Source organism: Eulemur rufifrons, chromosome 8, assembly GCF_041146395.1.
Source record: "Eulemur rufifrons isolate Redbay chromosome 8, OSU_ERuf_1, whole genome shotgun sequence".
In the NCBI taxonomy this organism is placed as follows: domain Eukaryota; kingdom Metazoa; phylum Chordata; class Mammalia; order Primates; family Lemuridae; genus Eulemur; species Eulemur rufifrons.
This window is the reverse complement of record NC_090990.1, coordinates 96991276-97015350: the sequence shown is the minus strand read 5'-3', so window position 1 is coordinate 97015350 and position 24075 is coordinate 96991276. Positions and strand designations below refer to the sequence as shown.

General features: G+C 37.3%; 1 protein-coding gene across 1 annotated transcript; it reads right to left on the bottom strand.

The window, feature by feature from the left end:
* Positions 1-8327: 8327 nt before the first annotated feature.
* Positions 8328-20527, bottom strand: LOC138390329 (interferon-inducible protein AIM2-like). The gene is made up of 5 exons (XM_069479204.1): positions 20257-20527; positions 13586-13728; positions 11064-11486; positions 9134-9322; positions 8328-8357 (listed from the first exon to the last, which is right to left on the bottom strand). Exons 1-5 carry the CDS (start codon positions 20525-20527, stop codon positions 8328-8330), a joined length of 1056 nt encoding a protein of 351 aa, XP_069335305.1.
* Between the last annotated feature and the right edge of the window lie 3548 nt (positions 20528-24075).

Sequence of the window (24075 nt, the reverse complement as noted above, 5' to 3'; positions counted from 1 at the left end):
CAAAATCAACATATAGAATAGTTTCATCATAATAAAAATTTTCTCCTTCATGCTATTTTGTTGTTAAGTCTTCCAACCCCAAGCTCCTGGCAGCCACTGATCTAGTCTTTACGCACACTTTTGCCTGTACCAGAATGTCATAAAATGAAATTAAAATGTATGTAGAATCTTGAGTCTGGTTTTTTTCACTTAGTATCTGCTACATTTAAGATTCATCCATGTAGTGCCCATCAGTTCATGAGTGAATTAATAAAATGTGGTATATGTATACCATAAAGTACTACTCAACCATAAAAAGAATTAATACCTTTTGTAACAATCTGGATGGAACTGGAGACCATTCTCCTAAGTGAAGTATTGCAAAAATGGAAAAATAAACACCACATGTACTCTCTGTTAAACTGGAACTAACCGATCAGCACTCATGTGCACAGATTGAAGTAAAACTGAATGGAAATCAAGCAGGTGGTGGGGGGAGGAGGGAATGGGTGAAATCATACCTAATGGGTACAATGTTCACTATCTTGGTGATGCACACACTTATAACTTTGACTCAAGCAGTACAAAAACAATCCATGTAACCAAAACATTTGTACCCCTGTAGTATTCCAAAATAAAAAATAAATAAATAAAATATTATTCTGGCGGGGGGGATTCATCCATGTAGTTGTGTGTATCAGTAGTTTATTCCTTTTTATTGCCAAGCAGAGTTCAATTGTGTGGATCTACCAAAGTTTATCAACTTTTCAGGTGAGGGACAATTGGGTTATTTAATTACAGTACATGATTAAAAATAAAACTTTCATAAGTATTCACATACAAATTTTTGTGTGAATGTTATCATTTCAAGTGGATAAAAAAATTTAGAGCAAGATCACTGGGTCATATGGTAAGTGTATGTTTAAATTTATAAGATTTGCTAAACTGTTTTCTAAAGTGACTGTAAGATTTTCCATTCCCACCAGCAATGAGAGTTTCAGCTGCTCTGCATCATCCTCAGAGCTTAGCATTGTAGGTGCATATTAACTTTTTAAGAACTGCCAAACTCTTCTGCAAACTGGTTGTACCATTTGACATTCCCACCAGCACTGTATGATAGTTCCAGTTTTTCTGCATCTTTGTTAGCACTTGGTGTGGTCAATCAATTTTAATTTTAGCCATTCTAATAAGTGTATAGTGGTATCTCATTTGTAGTTTTAATTTATATTTCCCTAAAGATGAATTATACTGAGTATCTTTTATGTGCTTATTTATCACCCATGTATCATTTTCTGTCCATTTAAAAAATTTAGTTGGTTGTTCTCATATTATTGAATTTTGACAATTCTTTATAAATTCTGGATACAAGGTCTTTAGTAGCTATGTGACTAACAAATATTAAGCCCCAACCTATGGCTTGCCTTTCAATGCTCTTAAAGATAATTTTGAAAAGTAGAAGTTATTCATTTCGATGAAGTTCAAATTATTAAAAATTTATCTGGTATAGATTGTGCTTTTGATGTCATACCTAAGAAATCTTTTCTCAAACCAAGGCCATGGAGATTTTCTCTTGACTTTTCTTCTAGAAATATTATAGTTTTAGGGTTTTACATTTAAGCAAATGATCAATTTTGAGTTAATTTTGGTATAGAGAATAGGTATAGATCAGGTTCATTAATTTTTTTAGCAGGGGTATCCAATTGTTCCAGTGCTATTTTTTGAAAAATTATCCTTTCTTTATTGAATTGTGTTTGTACGTTAGTAGAAAAATCAATAGAATGTAAATGTGTGGGCCTCTTTTTGACTCTATCATCTTCCATTGGTCTTAATGCCTATCCTTTCTCCAATATCACAAAATTGTCTTATCATTTATTTCTCTCTTAAAAATATTTTTAGTCATTGCCTTAGAGTTCACAATATACACTTTTAATTTTACAGAACCTACTTTCAAATTATATTGTGCTGCTTTACATGTTGTATAAGGAACTTTCAATAATATACTGCTAATTCCTCCCTCATATTTTGTGCTATTGTTTTGCCATATAATATTTTTTAAAAAATATTGAGGGGGTATAAATGTTTTTGTTACATGGGTAGCTTTTATAATGCTTAAGTCAGGGATATTAGTGTGCCCATCACCTGAATAGTGTTTCATTGTACCTGTTAGGTAAGTTTTTACCTCTCACCTCCTCCCCTCTCCCTTGTTCTTGATTTCTGATGACTTTTACTTCTCTCTGTTGCCCATGTGTGCCCAATGGATTAGTTCCAAATTATTATAGAGTACATGTAGTGTTTGTGTTCCCATTCCTGAGATACTTCACTTAGAAGAATGGTCTCCAGTTCTATCAAAATTGCTGCAAAAGACATTAATTCATTTCTTTTTATGGCTGAGAAGTACTCCATAGTGTATATATATATAACACATTTTGTTAATCCACTCATGAATTAATGGGCACTTGAGTTGATTCCACATCTTTGCAATTGTGAATTATGTGACAATAAACATTTGAGTGCAGGTGTCTTTTTGATAAAATGACTTCTTTTCCTATGGGGTACATATGCAATAGTGGGATTGCTGAGTTGAATACTAAGTCTATATTTATTTCTTTGAGGAAACTCTATACTGTTTTCCATAAAGGTTGTACTAATTTGCACTCCAACTAATAGTGTATAAGTGTTCCTTTCTCTCTGCAGCCACACCAGCATCTATTGCTTTTTGACTTTTTAATAACAGCCATTCTGATGGGATAAGTTGATATCTCATTGTGGTTTTAATTTGCATTTTCCTGATGATTAGTGATGTTGAGCATTTTTTTATATGTTTGTTGGCCATTTGCCTATCTTCTTTCAAAAACTTCTGTTTGTATCTTTTGCCTACTTTTTAATGGGGTTGTTTGTGTTCTCCTTGCTGATTTGTTTGAATTCTTTGTAGATTCTAGGTATTAGCCCATTCTCGGATGTATAGTTTGCAAACATTTTCTCTTATTCTGTAGGTTGTCTATTTGCTCTGTTCATCATTTCCTTTGCTGTGCAGGAGCTTTTTAATTTAATCCAGCCCCATTTATTTATTTTTCTTATTGCTGTAATTGCCCTTGGGGTCTCAGTCATAAATTCTTTGCCTAGGCCAATGTCTAGAAAAGTTTTTCCTACATTTTCTACTAGAATATTAATGGTTTCATGCCTTACATTTCAATATTTTATCCACCTTGAATTAATTTTTGCAAATAGTGGGGAATAGGTTTCCTGTTTCATTCTTCTGCATGTGCTTATCCAATTTTTCTGGCGCCAGTTCTTGAATAGGGCTTATATTCCCCAGCATATGTTGTTGTCTGCCTTGTGAAAGATCAGTTGGTTGTAGGTAGGTGGCTTCATATCTGGGTTCTCTGTTCTGTTCCGTTGGTCTATGTCTCTATTTTTGTATCAATACCATGCTGCTTTGGTTAATATCCCTTTGTAGTCTAGTTTGAAGTCTGGTAATGTGATGCCTCCAGATTTGTTCTTTTTGCTTATGATTGCTTTGGTTATTCGACCATTTTTTGGTTCCAAACAAAGCATAGAATTATTTTTTTCTAGATCTGTGAAACATGATGTTGGTAGTTTGATGGGGATTGCATTGAATTTGTAAATCACATTGGGAAGTATAGACATTTTAACAATGTTGATTCTACCAATCCATGAGCATAATATATTTTTCCATTTGTTTATGTCATCTGCAATTTCTTTCATCAGTGTTTCGTAGTTCTTGTAGAGATCTTTCACCTTCTTAGTTAAGTGTATCCCTAAGTATTTCATTTTCTTTGTAGCTATTGTGAATGGTATTTAGTCTTTGATTTTACTCTCAGCTTGACTGTTATTAGCATATAGAAATGCAACTGATTTGTGTACATTGATTTTGTAACCTGACACTTTGCTGAATTTATTTATCAATTCCAGGAATCTTTTGGTGGAGTTCTTGGGATTTTCTATATGTAAGATCACACCATCAGCAAAAAGTGATAGTTTGACCTCTTCTTTCCTGATTTTGATACTCTTTATTTCTTTCACTTGCCTGATTGCTCTGGGTAGGACTTCCAGTACTGTGCTGAATATAAGTGGTGACAGTGGGCACACTTCTCTTGCTCCAGTTCTTAGGGGGAATGCTTTCAACTTTTCCCCATTCAGTATGAAGTTTGCTATGGGTTTTTCATACACAGCTTTTATAATTTTGAGATATATTCCTACTATGCTTAGTTTGTTGAGAGTTTTTATCATGAAAGAGTGCTGGATTTTGTCAAATGCTTTTTCTGCGTCTATTGAGATGACCATATGATCTTTGTTTTTGCTTCTGTTTATGTAGTGAGTAACATTTACCGATTTACCTATGTTGAACCATCCTTGTATCCCTGGGATGAAGCCCACTTGGTCATGATGGATTATCTTTTTGAATTCAGTTTGCTTGTATTTTGTGGAGGAGTTTTACATCTGTATTCATATGGGACATTGGTGTGTAGTTTTCTTTTTTGTTGTGTCCTTACCTGGCTTTGATATCAGGGTGATTCTGGCTTCACTGAATGAGTTGGAGAGGATTCCCTCCTTCTCAGTGTTATGGAATAATTTCTGTAATGTGGGTCTCATCTCATCTTTGTAGGTCTGGTAGAATTCAGCTGTGAATCCATCTGGTCAGGGCTTTTGTTGTTTTTCTTGGGAGATTTTTTTTTTATTACTGCTTGTTATTGATCTGTTCAGGAGTTCTATTCCTTCCTGATTGAATCTGGGAGGTTGTGAAGATTCAGGAATTAGTCCATTTCCTCTACGTTTTCTAGTTTTTATGCACAGAAATTTTCATAGTATTCACAGATGATATTTTGTATTTCTGTGGTATCAGTTGCCATGTCTCCTTTTTCTATTCTGATTGAGCTTATCTGAGTCCTTTCTCTTCTATTTCTGGTTAATCTACCAAGAGTCTATATATTTTATTTATTCCAAGAACCAACTTTTTGTTTCATTGATACTTTGTATTTTTTTTTCTTTTTTTTGTTCTTCTCTGAGCTTTGTTATTTTTTTCTTCTGCTGGCTTTGCGTTTGTTTTGTTCTCCCCTTTCTAGTTCCTTGAGATGTGATTTTAGGTTGTTAGTTTGTGCTCTTTCTGTCTATTTGATAAAGGCATTTAGGACTATGAATTTTTTAGAACTGCTTTTGCTGAATCCCGTAGATTTTGATACCTTGTGTCCCCTTTGTTGCTCAGTTTGAGGAATCTTTTGATTTCTGTCTTAATTTCATTATTGACCCAATAATTGCTCAGGAGCCGGTTGTTTAATTTCTATCACTTGGTGTAGATTTGAGTGTTTCTCTTGGAATTGATTTTTAGTTTTATTCCACTATGGTATGAGAACATACATGGTAAGATTTCAACTTTTTTGGATTTGTTGAGACATGTTTTGTGGCCTAAGATATGATCAGTCTTGGAGAATGTCCCATGTGCTGATAAGAATGAATATTCGTTAGTTTTTGTGGAATGTTCTGTAAACTTCTGTTAGTTCCATTTGTTATAGAGCCCCATTTAAGTCCAGTGTTTATTTATTTATTTTCTGTTTCAATGATCTGTCCAGCTCTGACAGTGGGGTGTTGACGTCCTTAGCAATTATGATGATACTGTATATCTCTTTACTTAAATCTAGTAGAATATGCTTTTTGAATCTGGGAGCTCTTGTATTAGATGCATATATATTTAGGATGATTATGTCTTCCTGTTGAATTGCTCCCTTTACCATTATATAATGACAGTCTTTGTCTTTCTTTACAATTGTTGATTTAAAATCACTTTTATCTAATATGAGAATGGCTGCACCTGCTTTCTTTGGTTTCCATTAGCATGGAGTATATTTTTCCATTCCTTCACCTTGAATCTGTGCAAGTCCTTCTGGGTTAGATGTATTTCCTGGAGACAGCAGACACTTGGGTTTTGTTTTTTCATCCATTCATCCAGCCTATGTCATTTGAGTGGAACATTCAGACCATTAATATTGAGTGATAGAATTGATATGTGGGATGCTGTTCTGTTTATCCTGTTGGGTAGTAATGTATTGTTTTGTTTTCCCTCTTGTGCTATAGTTTTATATAAGCTGTGAGCTTTAGCTTTTGAGTGATTTTACATTGGTGAGTATCTATTGTGTTGATCCATGACTAATGCAGTTCTGAGTATTTCCTGTAGGGCTGGTCTGGTCGTTACTAATTCCCTCAGTGCTTGCTTGTATGGAAAAGTCTTAATTTCTCTGTCAATTATGTAACTTAGTTTTCCAGAATACAAAATTCTAGGTTGGTGGTTGTTCTGTTTAAGAAGACTGAAAATGGGGGCCTAATCCCTTTTGGTTTATTAAATCTCCACTGAGAAGTCTGCCATTAGCCTAATGGGTTTTCCTTTGCTGGTTAGTTGTTGCTTTCGTCTTGCTGCTTGTAGAATTTTCTCCTTCATTTTAGCTTTGGTCAGGTTGATGACTATGTATCTTGGAGATGTCTTATTTGCTATGAATCTTCCCAGTGTTCAATGACCATCTTGAATTTGGAGGTCTGAATCACTGGTGATATCAGGGAAATTTTCCTCAATAATTCTCTTGAATAGATTTTCCATGCTTTTTGCTCTTTCTTTTTCTCCCTCAGAGATACCTATAGTTTGTATATTAGTTTGCTTTACACAGTTATAAGCTAAGTGATTGCTCATTCTTTTTTATTCTCTTTTCTGCCTCTTTGAATGACTGGGTTAGCTCAGGAGCCTTGTTAAAGCTCTGAGATTGTTTCTTCTCCTTGGTTTAATCTGTTGTGGAAGCTTTCTGCTGTGCTTTGATATTCTATAAATTACTCATTTCTTTAAGTTGTTTTATATCCTTCCTTATGTTGTATACCTCTTTAGTAACTTTTTCATTTTGTTCATTGATTTACTAAAAATATTTTTGGCTTATTTTTGTTTGTTTTCAAGTTTCTCTTAAATTCCATTCATCTTATTTGCCATCCATATTCTGAATCCCATTTCTGTCATTTCAAAAATTTCCTTTTGGTTAGCTCCACTACTGTAGCTCCATTGTGATCCCTTGGGGATATCAAACTGTTTTGTTTTTTTCATGTTGCCAGGGTTCTTTTGCTGTTTTTTTTTTTTTTTTTTTTTCCTCATCTGAATCCTATTCTCTTAGCTCAGAGCTATCAGGTTTGCAGGGCACCTGTTCTCCTTTGCTGTGAACTCTCCTGCTTAGCTAGAAGAAAGAGATGTCCTTAGATGGCACATTTGTGTCCTTCTCTGGAATGCTGACCAATGCAAGGCAGGTGCACTGAAAGCCTATAGTGCAGCTGTTCTGTTTTATCCCCTTCCACTGTGATTTCCACAGTTCATAGCAGTGCTGGATGATCTTTGTGTGGGGCGGTGGGTTGTTCCCTAGATCACTGTTAGAAGTTCAAGTTGGGGGACACCTCCTATGCTCAGATACCATACTAGGGGGTAAGGGCACTTCGGTTCTAGTCACAGGGCATGACATGGGGAGCATCTGCTCTGCTCACTCCGTTCCTGGCCCAGCAGGGTAATGCAAAGACAACTGCTGCAAAACCAACGCCCATGCAGACCTCACCGCATGCACCTGAGAGCTCAGGATGGCACCAGCTGCAGAAACCTAGGATCAGCAGCCACCAGATCCCTGCTGTGCCTGCTCTCCAGTATGTCTCTGCACCAACTCTAAGCAGCTCCCTGATCAGTCTAGAGGTCTGCGGTGGTGAAGGATGCACCCTCACAACTCAGGCCTCAGTGCCTGAGGGGTGAGTGCTGTGCCCCAGGGCTCTATGCTCCTGATCTTCCCCACATGTGGATGCCCTCCACAGATCCCTTCAGCCTTGCCAAATGTATCAGCCTATCACCTTCTCCTTTGCTCTGAATGTTGTTTGTCATTTCTTCAGGGCTTTACAATGTTCTTTCCAAGAAGCACCATGTGTAGGTAGGTATCTACCTGCAACTTTCCATCCTCTCCTTGAAATCAGTGCATGCATAAGGTGCTTTTAAGCCTCCATCTTCCCCTCCTCTCACATATATTTTACTTTTATCTATGCTATAAACACCTAATACATTGTTAGTATTTCAGCTTGAGACCAGGGATTGGTAAACTAAACAAGACTGTGGGGCTGTAATGAATGAGAAATTAACTTTTATTGTGATAACGTGTTGATATTTTGGAGTTGTTTATCCAGCCATTATCCTATCCAAATGCTAATTTGGTGGGGAGAAGGGCCTGTGAACTGCTGTTCTCAGGTACCTCACAAGTTGATGGAATAGGCTGTATCACACATTCGCCAATTAAATGTTGCTTAGACCTGTTGACCTGAATTGATCCTTTTCATTTTTTTTCTTTTTTTGCCTTAATAACCTGGAAAGAGAAAAAATATACAGTCTGAGATGTAGTCGGTCAGTTAACCATCCTCTTCCTGCAGTGACTATGTCCTTCAGAAGTGTACCTTTCTTTTTGTATTCTCATAAAATTATCTCCTTCCCACCCTCCTGACACATTGTTCCCTCTTGGATCACTGTCTGGAAGTTAATATCTGGCCTGAGATATACACTCCTACTTAACAAGGGCACACAAGCATATTTCTCAGGTCTCTGCCTCCACTCCCACAAAGAGAGACAGCAGGCCCTGCAAGCAATGCTGAGACACAGGGAAGAACACCAAGTGCAGCACTAGGATGGGTGTGAGGGTGTGACAGGGGGACAGGACTAGAAGTTTACACTGACTCAATTGCCCTGGATTATGGTAGATGCAGGAATGCTTGGATTGACTCTGAGAAGAAATGTGTCCTCAATGTGTTCATGGTCTGTGTCTGCTTTTATATACATTAGTCAGAATAGTTTGTCCAACTTTGGGCAAGCGGTCCGCATTGGCCTTGCAGTGTTACAGAGGAACTCTTTGTCAGGCTCTGTGGGCACCACAATGCGTTTCTCTACCTTGTGAATCCCATGTTCTCTTAACTGTGTATCAGGGATGTGTATTTCCTCAAGGGAGGTTCTTTGGCTCTGTGAGATTAGGTGTATTGAATAACAGGGTCTTAACATTCCATATCCTGTTCAATAGCACAGTCCAGCTTTCTGATAGAAAATACAAAATACCATCCCCTTGGAGAGTTGACTGTTCCATGCAGTTACCACCTTTATAAGGCTATGAGCTCCAGATTTCAGCTGTAGTTTTTCTCCATTCTTTGACAGCTCAAAGAATGTAAGTCGAAGCTTATCCCCTTCCTCACATTCTTCTTTGTTCTGTTTTCTAAGCACCAATACTTCCATGCTCCCTGTGTTGTCATTTACATCAAATAATATACAATTCTTCTGTTCTGTTTTCTGCAAAAGAAAAGCAACACCCTATTTCTGAGAATTTGGTTAAGAAATGTCACATCAATCAGACATCAGACATGCCAGATGAAGCCTCCAGAAAGAAATACAGTTGACTCCTGGACAACATGGGTTTGAGCTGTGTAAGTCCACTTATGCAGAAAGTTTCTTCCACCTCTGCCACCCATGAGACATCAAGAAAGACCCACCTCTCCTCTTGCTTCTCCTTCTCAGCCTGCTCAACAAGACGATGAGAATGACCTTTATGATGGTCCACTGCCACTTAATGATTAGTAAATAGATTTTCTCTTTCTTATAATGCTCTTAATGACATTTTCTTTTACTTAGCTTACTTTATTATAAGAATACAGTATATAATATATATAACATACAAAATGTGTGCTGACTTTTTTACATTATTGGTAAGGCTTCCAGTCAGCAGTAGGCTATTAGTAGTTAAATTTTGGGGGGTGTCAGAAGCTATATACAGATTTTTGACTGTGTTGGGGCTGGTGACCCTAATCCCCAAATTGTTCAAAGTTCAATTGCATAAAAAAAATCCAGCTTTGAAACCAGCAGGTATATATCTAATATATAGCTAATGTTAGCTAATTCAGATTGAGAAGGCAGATATGTCTTGCTTAGAACATGTTGCCTCCTGTGTCCATCTTTCCAGTTCTGAGCTCCCTTCCTCTGGGAGACTCGAATGGCTCACAGGGGCAACTGGTGGGTGGAGAAGGTAGGGCTTCTCCAGGGCCAGAAGCCGGAATAATCAGGGGAAAAGATGACCCTGGGGTTGCAGGAGAGCTATTTAAAGCAACAAATCCAGGAGAGACATGAGGCAATGATGCAAGACCTAGTAAAGAGTCTAAATAAGAGTAAGGAATCAAGGACAAGAAATAATTCACAATCAAGTCTAGATCCAAGGGAACAGGGTGGTGCTCAGTTATTTAGGACATTGATATTAATAGTATTGTAGCTTTAATTATATGGGCTAAATGAATATATATTAGTGGATGGCTGGCCATATTGAAGGCTTAAAACTAGGATAAAGAATATGGCTTTCCTATCCAAGGTCATTTACTCTTGAATTTTCCAGGAGAACAGATTCTTCCTATCAGTTCTTCTGCAACTAACCCAGGACAGCAAAGGTTTCTGGATGCAGGATCAGCAAAAGAACCTCTCTATGGTTCTTCAGGTCCTGTCCTAAACCAGAAAGTCATCCATGAGGCCAATCCCCTAAAGCTCAGAATCATAACACTTTATTATTTCTCACTTCTTAAAAATTTCTTTAAACAAATTCTTTCTTCTATTTTCTGCATTTGATCACAGTTTTTAAATCCTGCCCTGCTTATTGGTTTTCCAGGTCAATTAATCTGGTTTATTACCCAACTACGGTTATTTTGCATTCACAGTAGTCACTTAGAATAAAGATGATATGTATGAAGTCCAAAAATAACACAAAGGGTAAAAATTATTTGAGTATGAAGTTACTAATCCCTTTCCAGAGGCTACAAGGATAAACAGAAGGTGAGACAGGATCATGGCAGCTTCTTGAGAATAAAAACGCTATTTTTGAGTTTTTGTGTCAGTTTTGGCATGTTAACTCTTTAGTACTTTGGTGTTTGTTTTATATTTTATTTACATAGAAAGACATTAAAATAAATAATTTCTAAAGTCCCTTTAAGCTCAGGGTGAAAAATATATTTTATTCTTACTATCCAATACACAATTATTTATAGGAACTTACCTTCTGGACTACAAACACCCCATTCACAACTGTTCCAATGGGCTTAGTTTGAAGCTTGTGGATCTTTGGGGTTTCGCCTGCCTTCCTGATGGTGTGATTTGGGACACTGATCTTTTGGTCAGACTCAGCATCACACACAAGGGAGGCACTATTCACCTCCAGGAAACCACTGTGCCGATAATATTTGGATATTATAATTATTCTCTTTGGTGTGAATTTATCTTTTAGCTGTGTATTGAAAACCTTTACAAAGAAGAATTCCCTCTCTGTAGCCACGGTAGCATGAAACATCTCTTGCTTGCCTTCCTGGGTCTCAAACTCAAAGGGCTTTGTTGTTTTCAGCACCATAACTGTCAAATGGCCTTTCTGCAACCCTTCTTCTCTGACAGATTGCTGCTGGGCCACCATCTGTTTCTGCTTAGGCTGAAGAAAACAAAAGGAAGATATCAGCTGTGACCAAAGAAGGTATTATTAAGAGAACCCTACTTTACCCACAATGTTAAACTTTAGGAAGCCAGCCAATAGGAAGACAGGTGGACTCAAAGTATGAGACAAGAGGGATTGGGAAGTGATTTGAGGCCTAGAATTATCTAGATAGACAAGAGAATGCAGAAGGAAGATTTCAACTCCTGTATTCATATGAGACAGTGAAACAGGTTTTGGAGGCAGGCTCCCTGAGCCTGAATCTTTGTGTTGCCATCTACTGTATGTAAAGAGTTCATTGGATCTCTGAAACATTGCTAAGGCAAAGGGATAAATCTGATCCTGTTTTCTTCTATTCATTCCATTAGGGCAAAATATGTCCTTGTATCTCCATCCAATACTACCTTGAATATTCATTTTACTCTAGTATAAAAGCAAGAGAGCTGAGTGATCTGCACAGAGTCTCTCAAATTCCTATGAGGCCCTGTGCATAATAAAAGTACAGATTAAGTTAAATCTGAGTAAAGGGGGAAACCTAGGTCAGAGATCCTACAAGACAGTTAAAGGAGAAATTACAAAGGGGAATCAATTCTACTTTTATGAATTCACCCTTAGATATGATGAGTTATGCACTAAGGTTTACATAAAAGAATTATATCTTATTATCTATAATTATAAAATTTGAAATAATTTAATTACTCAAAAAAGGGATTTGATTAAATAAAATCTAGATTACTATACAAATTTTAAAAATACTTTAGAGGAATAATATGATAAACTATTATAATTGATTCAATAAAGGGTAAGGTCCTAAACAGAATATGTAATATGTTACTTATTGGATAAATAAACAAATCACAAGCAAACACACTAGAGAGATATTGACCAATGTAAAATATGATTTTCTCTAAATGATAGGATTATGGATAATTTTATTCTCTTCCTTATGTGTTTTCTGTTTTTTTCCGAATTAAGAGAGATAAGATATTTTTGGTCTATTTTAGGAGAAAAATATTACTTTTAAAAAGCAAGTTGCTGTCCAGAGCCAAAAGGAAATACAGGGGGAGGAAAAAAATACCCAGAGGCATACAAGGCCAACTGTAAGAGTTTCTGAATTGGATCTCTGATGGGACCTGGGATGTCAGTGCATAAGAAGACCCTGATGGACATACAACAGACTCAGTGTGGACCAACGCAGGAAAACGTCAGCTCCCCTAAGGTCCACTACACATTTGCTTCTCTTTGGTCCCATGTATCTTTAATTGGGCTTCCAGACTAAATAATGCATATTTCCGTAAGTGATGACGGAAACGCATCCCTTCTACCTGAGTCTTGTTTCCCTGACTAATCCAGAAGACTTTGGGCCAATCCCAGGGGAAGCAGCTACTCTAGACAAAGAGAATGGAGTGCATACGATCATTTTCTATAGCTGATGCATCTATAAAATGATATAGTACCTGTTTCATAGGAAGTGAAATTGCATGTGTGTGGTGGATTCTGTGGTGAGACTCTTAGATGTTGCCTTCTGCTCCCCCAGGACCAAGATAATCATTCTCAGGGAGAACAAGTCCAGGCATTACTCCCTCAGCTAAGCAAGGCCACCTCACCTCGGTCAATGCGGGTGTATAATGGGCTTCCCCCTCCATCTAAAGCATGATAATCCTAAAAGGCCTTCTCAGCCACTGAGCCCCTGTAGGACAGGCTGAGGTCTTGGCTGTAATTGCACTGGACTTGAAATTCTTCCTCTTCTCCTTCTTGTTTCTTTTCCTCAGAGATACTCATCCTGAAAGCACTCTACAGTATACTTCCTGGCAAAACTGTCTATCTCAGAGTTTTCTTCCTAAGGAATCCAACCTGTAACAAAGTATTAATGTGTTCAGGGCCTGGCAGAGATTAAAAGTTCAAAAGGTGTTTAATCTGATGAATCTGAGGCAATTTCTCTTTTTGTTACCCAGACACTTTTTTATACTGTTGCCTTGTTTTCCTTACTTGCATGATGCGAGATAAAGAACACAGGGCCCCAATGTGGGAAATGACAGAGATAGTGACTAGAAGGTGTTCCTGTAAGGCCTAAGGGTGCTCCCCTTGCCCCATCCCACCTTACTGTGAGGAGGGGCTTCTGGTGCAGCGTGTTGCTTCATGATATCATTTCCCATGGCTGCAGAGGCGACAGGACCAATTCCAGCTTGAGCTCTCTTTTTTACTGGCTTTGGGTTTTGGGTCAATTTGTATTCCTCATCAACTGATTAAAAAAAAAAAAAAGACACATTAACCCAAAAGAGATGAACAAATGTGGCTAAGAAACTGAAATATCATTATGTTTCAAGAAGAAAATAAGAGTGATATCAGCACCATGGCAGAATAGAGGTTCCCTGGCTCCAGTCTCCCTTACAGAAATCCAACTGGCTGCTATCCACAAAGAGGAATACATTTGTGAATATCTCAACTTGAAAGTCAGGTTTAGACACCCTCTGACATCACAGAACTGAGAAAAGCCACACTAGAAAGTGCTACGATTCGGATATGGTTTGTTTGTCCCCACCAAAACTCATGTTGAAGTTTGATGCCCAGTGTGGCATCCTCCAGGTGGGACTTAGTGGGAGGGATTCGAGTTACGGGTTGGATCCCTCATGAATGGCTTGGTGCTGTTCTCAAGGTAGTGAATGAGTTCTCACTCTCTCGAGACTGGATTAGTTCTTATGGGAATGAATTAGTTCCCACGAGAGTGGGCTGTTATAAAGCTAGGACACCACTCAGGTTTTCTCCTTTTCACATGTGTCTGCTTTCCCTTTAACCTTCTCTACCATGTTGTGATGCAGACTGAAAGCCCTCTTCAGAAACCAGTGCCATGCCCTTAACTTCTCAATGCACAGAACTGTGAGCTAAATGAACCTCTTTTTTAAATAAATTACCCAATCTCAGGTATTCTCTTATAGCAAAACAAAACAGATTAAGACAAAAGTGTAACAGGAACGATTTCACTTTTACTATGTTGCCCTTCTCCAAAGCTGGCACACTGCCACAGAGAGGATTCCTATGGGCCAACGGATTCTATCAATGTAAGGGGGAAACAGAGCTGGAGTTGGACATTCTGTGGATTGTCTGAGCAGCTCTTCTGATCCTGGCTGGCTCGGGTGAAGGTGGATGATCAGATGGCTTCACACACATTTAGGGCCTCAGCTTAGATGTCTGGGAATGCTGTGACAGCAGGAACCTCACAGCTTGTGGTCTCTTCTCCTCTGGGATCCTAAGCCAGGTTTGGTCACAGGAAGTCAGAAGGGTCCCAGCAACAAGAGAAGGCTCGTTCTAACGTTTAAGTACTTTTCAAGCCTCTTCTTTCATCATATTTACTGCTGTCATAATGGACAAAGCAAATCACGTGCTCAAGCCCAGATCCAGAGCTAAGAAACAGAATGTCCACCTCTGGATGGATATCTGCACCATCAAAATGCAAGGGTGTGACTGCCTTTTCTACAGCACACTACAACATCTATTCACCAAAAATACAATTAAGAGTGTGCAAAAGCAAGTCACAGAGTGACAGAAAAATATACAAATTTCCATTTATTGACTGGGATAGTGGTGTGCCCTGATAGGTTCACTTTTTGATAGTTTATGTGTATATATATATAACAAAGTAGTGGTAATTAAAATATAAACGATTCCCATAAACACATTTTTAAAATAGATAAAAACTATCAGGTAAGTGGGGAAAACCTGAATGATCACTTTACAAAATAAGATATACAAATAGCCAACAAACATATATGCATATGAACAGTGCTCAGACTCAAAAGTTGTTAGAGAAATGAATATTGAAGCCGTATCAAAATATCTTCAAGAATGGGTAATATTTTTAAAACACAAATCTGATTTTTTTTTTAAAAAAACTGTGAAGTGGAATTTTCAAATTGGTACATCACTTTGGAAAATAATTAGGGGCACTATTAAAATTCAGTATCTGTTTACCCTAATATCCAGTAATTCCATTCACAGGTGTATAGCCAAGAGGAATGAACACACACAGACACACGTACATAATGCTCATAATGTACAGAAATATTCACAGGAGCATTATCCATAATGGCCTCAAATGACTCAAATAACAATAAAAAGTAAACTGACTATGATACACACATGCTCTCTTTCTCTCTCCTCCCCTCCCTCTCTTTGCACATGTGTGTGTATATATACATATATAATTATCAAATAAATGGAATATTATATAGTAGCAAAAATGAATAAACTGCTGCTACAAAGTACAACATGGATGGAATTTTACTAACATCATTTGAAAAAAGTAAGTAAGACACAAAGTACTTTGTATTGTGTAAGTCCTTTCATGTGCAAAAGAAGGTAAAATGAATCTGTGGTGTTAGCTTTCAAGATAATAGCTATCTGTAAGAATAAGTCTTGGAGGGGGCACAAAAGAGACTTCAAGGGTACTGACAAGATTCCATTTATGAACCAAGATGGTTGTGTACCATGGTATATTTAGGTTTTGACAACGTATTGAGCTCTACTCTTCAGATTTGTATACTTTCTGTATTTGTGATATACTGCAATAAAAATAATACACAGATATATACATACGTGCATGTATATATGTATAATGTGTGTATATACATGTGTCCAACACACGTATGTATATTTTACTCAGGAAACCTTAATTATTTGAATGAAATCAAAGCACCCTCCTTGATAATGCATATTCATTAAACTTCCATCTCCAATCTATCACTAAGTTTTAATGCTTCTTCCTCCCACATTTCAATTCAGTATATTTCTCTTCATTTCCATTTGTATAAGCTAATCAAAGCTACCATTATCTCTTCCTGATCTGTGGCAATAGTTATTCTCCCAGTAGCCAAAGTGGACCCTCCAAATGCAGAATCCAGAAGGATCATTTCACATTACAAATTTGGCATTGCTCTCCTGCTTAAACCTTTTAATCACTTCTGACTTCTCTTAAAACAAAGGCAGACTTCTAATCATGTTCTACAAGGCCTTGCATTGTCTGTCTGTCTGTCAAAGGAATCTCATACTGCCCTCTAGCTATTCTCTGTACTCTGGCCACACTGGCCTTCTCTGAAGTCCTCATGCAAGTCAACACCTGCTGCCACAGGGCCTTTTCACAAAGCGTTCCCTCTGACTGAAGACGTCTTTAACTTCTATGCATTTTTCAGAGCTCAGCTCCAGGGTCATCTCCCTGGGGAAACCTCTTCTCACCAATACCAGTTCTAAATCCTGGCTTATGTTAAGGCTCTTTTGACACATGCCCTCGAAGAACCTTCTTCCTTTCCATCAGAGTACTTATCTCAGTTTATTACATTCATTTATTTGGTTTTAAGAAAAAAAATCTACCTCCTACATGAGAGTATAAGCTCTACACAATTTGGATTTGTTTTTGTTTTTGTTTTTTTTTAATTTTATTTCAGCATACTATGGGGGTACAAAAGTTTAGGTTACGTATATTGCCCTTGCTGCCCCCACCCCGAGTCAGAGTTTCAAGCGTGTCCATACCCTAGACGGTGCACATCACACTCATTATGTATGTGTACCCCATCCCTTCCCCCCACATCTGCCCGACACCCAATTAATGTTATTCCTAAATGTGCTCTTAGGTGATGATCAGTGAAATCAATTTGATGGTGACTACATGTGGTGCCTTATTTTTCCATTCTTGGGATACTTCACTTAGTAGAATGGGTTCCAGCTCTATCCAGGAAAATATAAGAGGGGCTATATCCCCATTATTTCTTATAGCTGAGTAGTACTCCATGGTATACATATACCACATTTTATTAATCCATTCATGTATTGATGGGCACTAGGGTTGTTTCCACATCTTTGCAATTATGAATTGTGCTGCTCCTTGTTCTACCCCCAGAACCTAAGAGAGTTCCCTGTACCTATTAGCAATTCAGCAGATATTTACTGAATGGATAAATGGGTGGATGAGTGGATGGCAGGCCAGTTCCTCCCCAGTACCACCATAATGCAGCTGTAGAGTCTGGCTCGGGTGCCCCAACTCTATGGTCAGGTTATATACAGTTATATTTTATTATGAAAAGCCAACTTCTAGTCCTGATTTTAAAAAGACCATGTAACAAAATGATCATGTACAACTATTTAAGGCACTCTCAGGCAGAAGAGAGCATGAGAAATTATTAGATATCATTTCTGTTAGAACTTGAGCAGTTCTGGTCTGAAGTAAAAAGGCAATCACCTTAATTTTATCAGAAAGAAGAATGATTTAATTATTAGAGCTAAGTGTAGAATGAGCTGCCTTATAAGTAGCTTATGAGTAGGTTCTCTGTATTACCTTTCAAAGCGCAGAAAGAGGTTGACTCTCTGGCAGGGATATTGTAAAGGGATCTCTGTTCTAGGAAGAAGTTAAACTGACCTTCAGTGGTATGTTAGCTCCGTGAAACTGGTGATTCAGAGAAACATGCATATAAAATCTCCCTTCTATGTTGACAGTACAGGAAAGAAAACAACAGTCTAGTGAGGCCAAGGAAATAAACATACCGTTCTACCACATCACATCAGCCATTCTCCATCTCACACATAGTGGGGCCAATGACGAATTTGCGGAAGAGCACATCTGCCCTCCTCTCATTTTCCTTAATAATCAGGTGCAGATTTTTCATTTATCATTTTCAATCATCTAGTTTAATCTTACAGGACTTTTCTAAACTTTGATCACAGTCTTTCTCAATTTCCTTTTTACAGGCTTAGGTGTCCTCATATATTTTTCATCTCTCTTCCCACAAAAACCTCTCCCATCTACTGATTATTTCCTCTGTCTTCACTAAAGATTTCTTCAGCTCTCCTCTACCTTCTATGGGGCGAGGCTGGGAGTAGCACAGCACATAGCACTCTGCATGCAGACATGCAAACACTATGGAGACGGAGCATTCAACACAGAATGAAAGGTGAAACAGAGAAAACAAAAACCGATTTCCTATCATAATAGTTAGAGATAGCATGGGGCACAAATAAACTTTCTACATTCAAAGGAGGGCTAAATATGGCCTTGGATGGAATTTTGAAGCTATAAAGGAACTAAATTGACTTCTGGTACAGTGCTCAGAGCTGCCAGTCACTCCTGAGTTTCCAACCTGATCTCACACTGGATCATTTTTAGCTAATTAAGCTAATAAAATCCCAGGATTATTAGAATAGCAAAATGGGAGAAAGAGTTCAGTAGGAGAAATTTGGTGCTATCCTGGTCAAAGAGAAGAATGAATTCTTTATTTGAGGGAAAAATAAAAGATAAATATCTTTAGTCTATGTTTGCCAACAACTCCTAGATTCCTGCCTCTTGCCCAGATCAGAAAAACTGGACTGTGGTTACCTGGAAGCAATTATGTATAGTTGCTGCCATCTCATGGCCATATCTAAGAACTACTACACCTTCTAACCAGATAGCCTGGGAAAATATTAATAAAATGTATGACACAATAAGTCTTTTCTCTAAAGTGCCTTAGATGCTACCCAACAGTTTATATCTGCATAGAATTATGTGCTTATATCCCCATATAGCTTTCAAAGAAATAATGTGTGAGAAACCATGTCACTGGTGTACACACACACACACACACACACACACACAATTTAAAAGCTGTTGTTGGGCCGGGTGTGATGGCTCATGTCTGTAATCCCAGGACTTTGGGAGGCCAAGGAGGGAGGATCACTTGAGGCCAGGAGTTTGAGACCAGCTTGAGCCAGAGTAAGACCCCCATCTCTACAAAAAATAGAAAAATCATCCGAGCATGGTGGCTTGCACCTGTAGTCCCAGCTGCTTCGGAAGCTGAGGCAGGATGATCACTTGAACCCAGTTCAGGAGTTTGAGGTTGCAGTGAGCTTTGATGATGCAACTGCACTCTAGCCTGGGCAACAGAGTGAGATCTTGTCTCAAAAAAAAAAAAAAAAAAAAAAAAAGAAAAGAAAAAAGCTGTTGTAATTTTTGTGGTAAAATAGAGCTGTACTTTAATCCTAAAACTGTTGCATTTGGAGTCTGTCATTTGGGAGAGTCTTTGGGTGAGATGCTCCTCTGCTCTTTTTAGTCATTTGGATGTAAAGCCAGGACATACCAATTGCTCTTAGGGAACAAAATCAGGATTCAAATCAAGTGTAGATACTTTAGAAAGAGATGATCAGTGATTTATTGACTAATGTAAAAAACAGTCTTTGTGGGGAGGGGAATTTATATTGTCACCTGTGCTGGAGAGAGGAGAGAGAATCCCTGAATTAGAAAGAGAGGATTGTCCCCTGAAGAAAGGAGGACTGTCTGGGGAAAGGAGGGGAATGGACAAACTGTGTGGAAGAACAAAGGTGCCTGACATCCCAGTTTCGATTTTCCAGTGCTGTAACTATGTTATTTTCAAGGCTTCGATGAAATGTGAGAGCAATACACACTGTATGAATGGGGGGTTGAGATGTTAACATTGAAATTCTGCGTGGATGTTCACTGAAAGTAGACTAGAGGCAAAGACAGGCAAAGTGAAAAGATGATGAAATGGTAAGTGGTAGCCCTAAGGGCGGGAACAAGAGACGGAAAACAAATGCTGCAATGGATTTGCGGAATTTGTAACAAAGACTTCCTAGAAGTGATTTGCAGCAGAAAGAGACAAAGAGGCAGATGCACAAGTTCGCAAACAAATTGCAACAACAAGCAGTGGGGCCTTTTCCCGCTGATGTCAGGAAAGGAAAGGCCGAGGCTGTCGGAGGAAGGCACGGAGCAGGTGGGGTACTCCCACGTTACCTTTCTCCTTCTCTTCCTGAAGACTTTTTGCCAGTTCCATGTAATTCATCTTCTGGAAAACATTAATGGTCTTCATCACTGCAGACACCACACCAGCATTTTGAATCATCAAGTTAGCTACCTCTGTCCTGTTTGCAGTCTTCAGTTTGCCCTTAGGGATTGTAACTCCAAACTCCCCTGGAAGAAAGAACTTAAACCTATCCAGTTCCTCCTCATCATCGATTTGATCCAGGCCCATCAGTAACAGTATTTCCTTATATTTACTCTCCATTTCACAACTTTCGGATCAGCCTATAAGAAATCGAAACATGTAACATTACACATCTAAAGGCTTCTACATTCAAAATAAAGCAAGGTGAGTTGTTAATTTACAGGGAATCTAAACAAAATGTTTTCAGTATGGTAAAAGAGATTTGGGTGAAATATAAGCATGAACTTCTTAAGAAGATGGTCACTACTCTTGGGAAGCATGTCTTCAGAGAGTATGCGATGCCTCTGGAATTCTCAGAGAATAGGATAGATTCTCCTGTTGCCTTTAAAACAGATTTACTGTGGCATAAGTGACATACAGAACAGTGCATATACTTGAAGCATGCAATTTGGTAATTTTTGGCACCTACATATATTTGATGAAGTACAATTAATCTATTTGTTCTTACATGGATCATGCTTTTGGTGTCATATTTAAGAAATATTTTCCAATCTCAAGATTAGAAGATTTTCTTCTATGTTTTCCTCTAGAAATTTTATAGTTTGGTCTTTTTCCATTTAGGTCTATGACCCATTTTACATTATTTTGTATATGGGGGATGTAGGATGCAAAATTCTTTTTTTTGTTCACATGGATATGGATTTTCCCAGAATCATATGTTAAAAAGACTATCCTTTCTTTAGAGACTTGCTTTTGTGCCTTTGTCAAAAATCAGTCGTCCAAATGTAAGTGGGTCTGTTTCTGGGTTCTTTATTCTGTCCATTAATCTTCTCCATCTTGTTGCCAATACCACATTGTGCAATGTGATTGTCTATGTACAATATCCAAAATAATATATAAAATATCAAAAATAATTCAATAATGTTTCTAAATATAAGATTATATACAAAATGCATTTCTTTATTTCAATAACACTCCAACAGAAAAAATATTGAATAAAAAATACACTTTCCAATAACAGCAAAACTACAAAGTACTTAAGAACATCTAATAAAAGATATTTAAGAGCTTTAAAGAGAACATTATAAAACTTTATTGAAAGATTTAAAAGACTTAATTAAATAGGTATATATTTGATATTTTAAATGAGAAGAGTCAATAAAATGAAGATGCTAACTTTGTCATATTAATCTATAAACTCCATGCAAAATCTCAAACGGCTTTCTCTAGAACTTATCAGGATGATCCTAAAACCTAAGTAAAAAAAGTAAAGATAAAAAAATACATAAGTTAAAAATGTTTATTAGAAAGCACTATCTCTACTATATATCAATACTTAATATAAATGTATAATAATTAAAACAATATGATAGTGGCACAGAGAGAAATCAACTAATAGATACAGTATGGAAATAGAACTACACATAAATTAAAGCACGTTATATCACCAGAGTGGCAATACAAATCACAAGGAAAAGTTGGCCAACTATAAAAAGTGTACAGACAAATGACAACATATATGTAAAATAATAATGTTGGATCTTTATCTCATATCATATACAAAATATATATCTAGCTATATTACATATCTAAATAGGAATCATAATGATGTTGAAGAAATCACAAGAGAACTACTCATTACATTGAGGTAGGAGAGGGTTTCTTAAAAATGGCACAAAAAGGACAAGCCAGAAAGAAAAATTTTGTTAAATCTGATTCACATTCTAAATTTCTCTGTAGGAAACACACACACACACACACACACACACACACAGTAAACAAAGTGAAAATACAAGGCAAGAACTGAGAAGACATCTACAGTGTATATAACTTGTTTTCCTTATATAGGGAATATAAATATATAGAGAACCATGTATCAGTAAGAAAATATATGGAGAACTATGCATCAGTAAGAAAAAGATAAACGGTCTTTCTAAAAAATGGGCAAAAATTATGAATGAGCAATCTACTCAAATATCCAGTAAATATAAAAGAAGATGTTTGACATAACTAGTAATTAGTGACTTCCAAAAACAGTGACATAGGAAGACATACACCAAAGAACGAGAGGATGTTTATGATATGAAAATAATTGATTGTGAATTTTAGGGGAGCCTGAATACCCCCATCAGTACAGTCAATGTTAATAAATTCTAAATGATTACTATGAATACGGCCTTATAATTTTTATAGGCTAGTAAGGGCTGGAGAAACTCTACTTACACATGTAGATTTCATAAGTGAAAACTAAAATTATTATCAGTATCATTTTCAGAATAAGGAATACATTTGAAATATTTGGAATGATAAAGCTGCCCAACTGTCCTAGTCCTACTGATGAAAGCGAGGAAGGAAATTGTCCTTTGTTAAGTATCTACAGTGTGATAAATAGTCAGCTTGGCATGCTTTCTACTTGTCAATAAGAAACCAATCTTCCTATAACCCTTTTATAGAATAATAATCACATTTTAAACACATTTTATATATGAGAAAATTAAGACAGCTATTTCTCTGAAGTTTTGTTTTTATCTTAGAAATGTAAAATTTGCATTTTACTCCATAATATCTGTTTACTTAAAAAATGTTTTAAAGTATTTATTATAGGGTAAAATTTACACCCAAAGAAAATGCATTCCGATCTATTTGGTGGCTTCATGACCCCAAGAGTACACACACTATAGTTTGAGAAGCGTGGTGCTGTACCATGTGTAATAGTTGACTACTAGATAGTGCCTTACAGTTTACAAAGTGCTTTCACATCCCACCTCGAAGATGGAAAGGAAATGAAATCTCCGGGGAGCATATAATTATCTCTTAATAGGGATAATAATTCCTATTCCCAGGTGTAAGAACCCAGCACAGTGTGCCGGACACACACCAGGTTCCATTTATTATAATCTCCCAATTCTTACAGGTTAAATTAGGTATTCAAGGTGGATGACTCACCTCTGAGGCCACACAGCTAGTAAAAGGCAATACAAAGGCCTGAACTCAGGTCTTCTGAATCCAGGCCCTCTGTTCTTTCTTTTTCCAACTGTTGCCTTATCGTTCAGAGTATGGAATGATTGCCTGGTTTTTTGTTTGTTTGTTTGTTTGTTTGTTTTTTAAAAAGACTGATGTTATTAGCTATGGTCTGGAAGATGCCCCCCCCCAAATATCTAACCCTGTTAAAATTCCAATATTAGTGATCATTATTTGTTTTGCCTAAATCATTTCCCCCTCTTCTCCCTGAGTATCTGCACGGTTCGCTCCCTCAACCTATTGACTTCTGCTCAATTGTCCCCTTTTAAGCTCAACCTTCCCTGAGCACATTTTATAAAATAGCAGACAATCCATTCCTCTCTATTAACATACACTGTTTTCTTTTCCTCTAGCACTTGTCTATTTAGCATTATAGTATATACACTATTGCTGCTTATTTAGTTTTTAATTGTCAGTCTCTACTGGAATGGAAATGCCTCATGGGCAAGGACTTTGTTGTTCATTGTTACACTTCTACCTCCTAGAATAGCATTTGAAACACAATAGATATTCAATAAACATTTGTTCAATAAATAGTCATTGAATCAACTCTCTAGGCTTTCCAAAAATTTAGCCCTGGGCTTCTCAACTTTCTGGGCTCTATTGAATCTATTTGTTTTGATTAATTAAGGGCCAGAGGTGCTTAA

Bases quoted from the DNA above. Each gene is read 5' to 3' on its own strand.
- LOC138390329 (XM_069479204.1), bottom strand. From the start codon at position 20,527: ATGGAGAGTAAATATAAGGAAATACTGTTACTGATGGGCCTGGATCAA. The intron at 11,487-13,585 runs GTGGGATGGGGC...TGTTTTCTTCAG, and splicing joins AAGCCCCTCCTCACAGTAAG to CCTAAGCAGAAACAGATGGT. The intron at 8,358-9,133 runs GTGGTAACTGCA...TTCTCTTTCCAG, and splicing joins GAGCTCATAGCCTTATAAAG to GTTATTAAGGCAAAAAAAGA.